Genomic DNA, 2,279 nt, shown 5'->3' on the forward strand with positions numbered 1-2,279 from the left:
CATCTCTCTGCAAACCCTGAATAATCCACCCGCGAATCCATGTCACTGGATACAAAGGTTTGCTGCAAGCACACCACTTTTCCCATGAAGCACTGTGATAGGAACCCCGCTGTAGTTACAGAGAGGAAGTAGAGCTGTAGCTCTCCAGTGGGATGCCAGTTAACCACATCTGCTGCCGAGCATTTGCCAGGGGAACTGGGCTGTTCTTTCCCATGATCCTGTGGTGAACATGTTCCTGTAACACGACTGGTCCTGACTACTGGTAAAGATGGAGGGAGTGTTGGTGCAGCTGGGCTGGGTGAAAGACAGAGCCCTGGCAAAGTCTTGTGTATGGAGACAATGTAGGCTGTCTCTGTGTGAAGGACAATGTGGAGTTTACTTAATTCCTCCTGGTACATAGTGCCAGAGTGCACTAGCAGGTACACAGGGCTGTAAATACCTGATTTTTACTCACTTTTCATGCAGCTGTTTGGAGGAATGAGACTTATGAAAGGAAAACATATTGTTGCATGATCAAAATGCACTGTAAGCTCCTCATTGCTACTCAAACACAACTTCTCTGCAGTTCTTCTACTGGGCACCTTTCTCGGTTTTAAAAACCAGGTGAAAGACACTGGAGATCTGTGTTTTCAGGGAATAGTTTCTCTAAAGCGGACTGTTTATTCTCCCCAGCTGATGTCATTGCTGTCCATGCCTGTGGACTAGAAACTGTTGATTAAGCTCTCCATTGTTCGGAGTAGCGTTGCACTTGTTTTACAGAATCATTAGAGTCGCAGCAGTGTTACAGGTTAATGGGTTAATTACTCTTGTTACTCTGTTTACTGGAATGTGTAGCCTTTCTTATTCTCAAATGACCTGTTACGTACTCGTTTCACTCTTAGACTGGAGGTCCAGATACGTCCCCGTCTGTACAGAAATGAATGCAGCTTTTAGCTAGACTGCTCAAGCATAATTGATATTTTTGACGCATCCTCACCAATGCAAAAGGCCAGGGTACAGACATGCATCTTTGTGTAGTCGTCTCCAACACGTATGTAGGGGAATGCTTTCTGAAATCTGGCGGAAAGCATGGCATGTACAAGCACACTCACCTGTCTAGAGCCGAGGTGCAAAATATGAATGACAACCAATGTCATTAGCGAGTCCTCGATGCTGGTGCACGTATGCAGGCCGCAAGGGAGCGGGAATCTCCTCACGTGCTAAGTGGCTCAAAAGAGAGGGATGTGGGGAAGTAACCCAGTGTTACTCTGGTACTGTGAGTCGGGCATACTCAGCACCAGTGCATCTCTTTGGGTATAGCTGAGCCCACAGGTTCTCGAAGGAAGATGCCAAAGAGATCACAGGTTTTAAAAGAAGTCATGAACCCGCAGAATTCCCAGTACCAGCCGGGACAACTGGGGGATTTGCACAAGGATTTGTGATAACTCTGGTTGAAATGTTCTCTTCAAATATAAAGTACAATTACAAACCCCCTTCCGATCGAGAGATGTTGAAACGGAAAATCCTACACTCTGGTGTCCAGGGGTACATGGCAGCATGCTTGCTGGTGGGGCTGATTATTAAAACCTCTTTCAGTGCAAGGACGAGTTTGATCACATTCATCAGATGTCAGAAGATGGACTCCAACAGCGGTGTGAATCGATGTGGCTTACTGGAGAGGCAGTGAGTGAGGTAAGGCACGTGCACGTTTTCTTGCTGATGGCATGGCATGTAGTGGAGGTTTTGTGTGGTGGGTCTCTTCTTAAGCACGCAGTGAGGTTTTTATTGTTTTTAGCTGATGGGATGTGGGCGAGCTCTGAACTTCAGGCTGTGCAACCACATCAGCCTGGTGCTACGTGTGAGTTGATTCTGCTGAGAGACAGGGTTCACATCTCCAGAGCTTTGGGTTAGGGTTGGCTTGTAAGCACTCGCTTGCCTCTAATGGTGAGTCAAAGAAAGTGGAGGTGAGCAGATCAAGGACAAGGGAGTGAAAAATAGCTCTTTTTATATCAGCTGAAGTGACTTTTCTGCAGAATCGTGGGTCAGTGGGAGCAGTCTCTGTCTCCTGCACTCTAGGAGCAAGACTGGAAGAGGAGGTTAGCAGTGCAGGGCAGGCTTGGGGTTAGCCCTCACGACAGCCGTGGGACTGCAAGCGGACGGAATTGATTTGTCCTTTGGGCAAACTCTCATGGGGTGTGGTGGAACCCTCTGCATAGAAAAACCTCTCATACGTTGTGTTTGGAAATGTATCTTAATTAATGACATTGTCTCAGGGAGGGAAAAAGAGTCCTGTGTAGGGA

The 2,279-nt window shown here is 47.2% G+C and overlaps 1 protein-coding gene across 1 annotated transcript in view; it reads left to right on the plus strand.

The window, feature by feature from the left end:
- Window positions 1–1,575: 1,575 nt before the first annotated feature.
- LOC104506152 (coiled-coil domain-containing protein 30-like) overlaps window positions 1,576–2,279 on the plus strand; it is a gene marked incomplete at both ends in the record, with an annotated part of 16,365 nt that continues 15,661 nt past the window's right edge. The window contains 1 exon segment of the mRNA XM_010147003.1: window positions 1,576–1,671. Within this exon segment, the coding sequence (XP_010145305.1) occupies window positions 1,576–1,671 (96 nt within the window).

Source organism: Eurypyga helias, unplaced genomic scaffold (assembly GCF_000690775.1).
Source record: "Eurypyga helias isolate BGI_N326 unplaced genomic scaffold, ASM69077v1 scaffold46362, whole genome shotgun sequence".
Lineage (NCBI taxonomy): Eukaryota > Metazoa > Chordata > Aves > Eurypygiformes > Eurypygidae > Eurypyga > Eurypyga helias.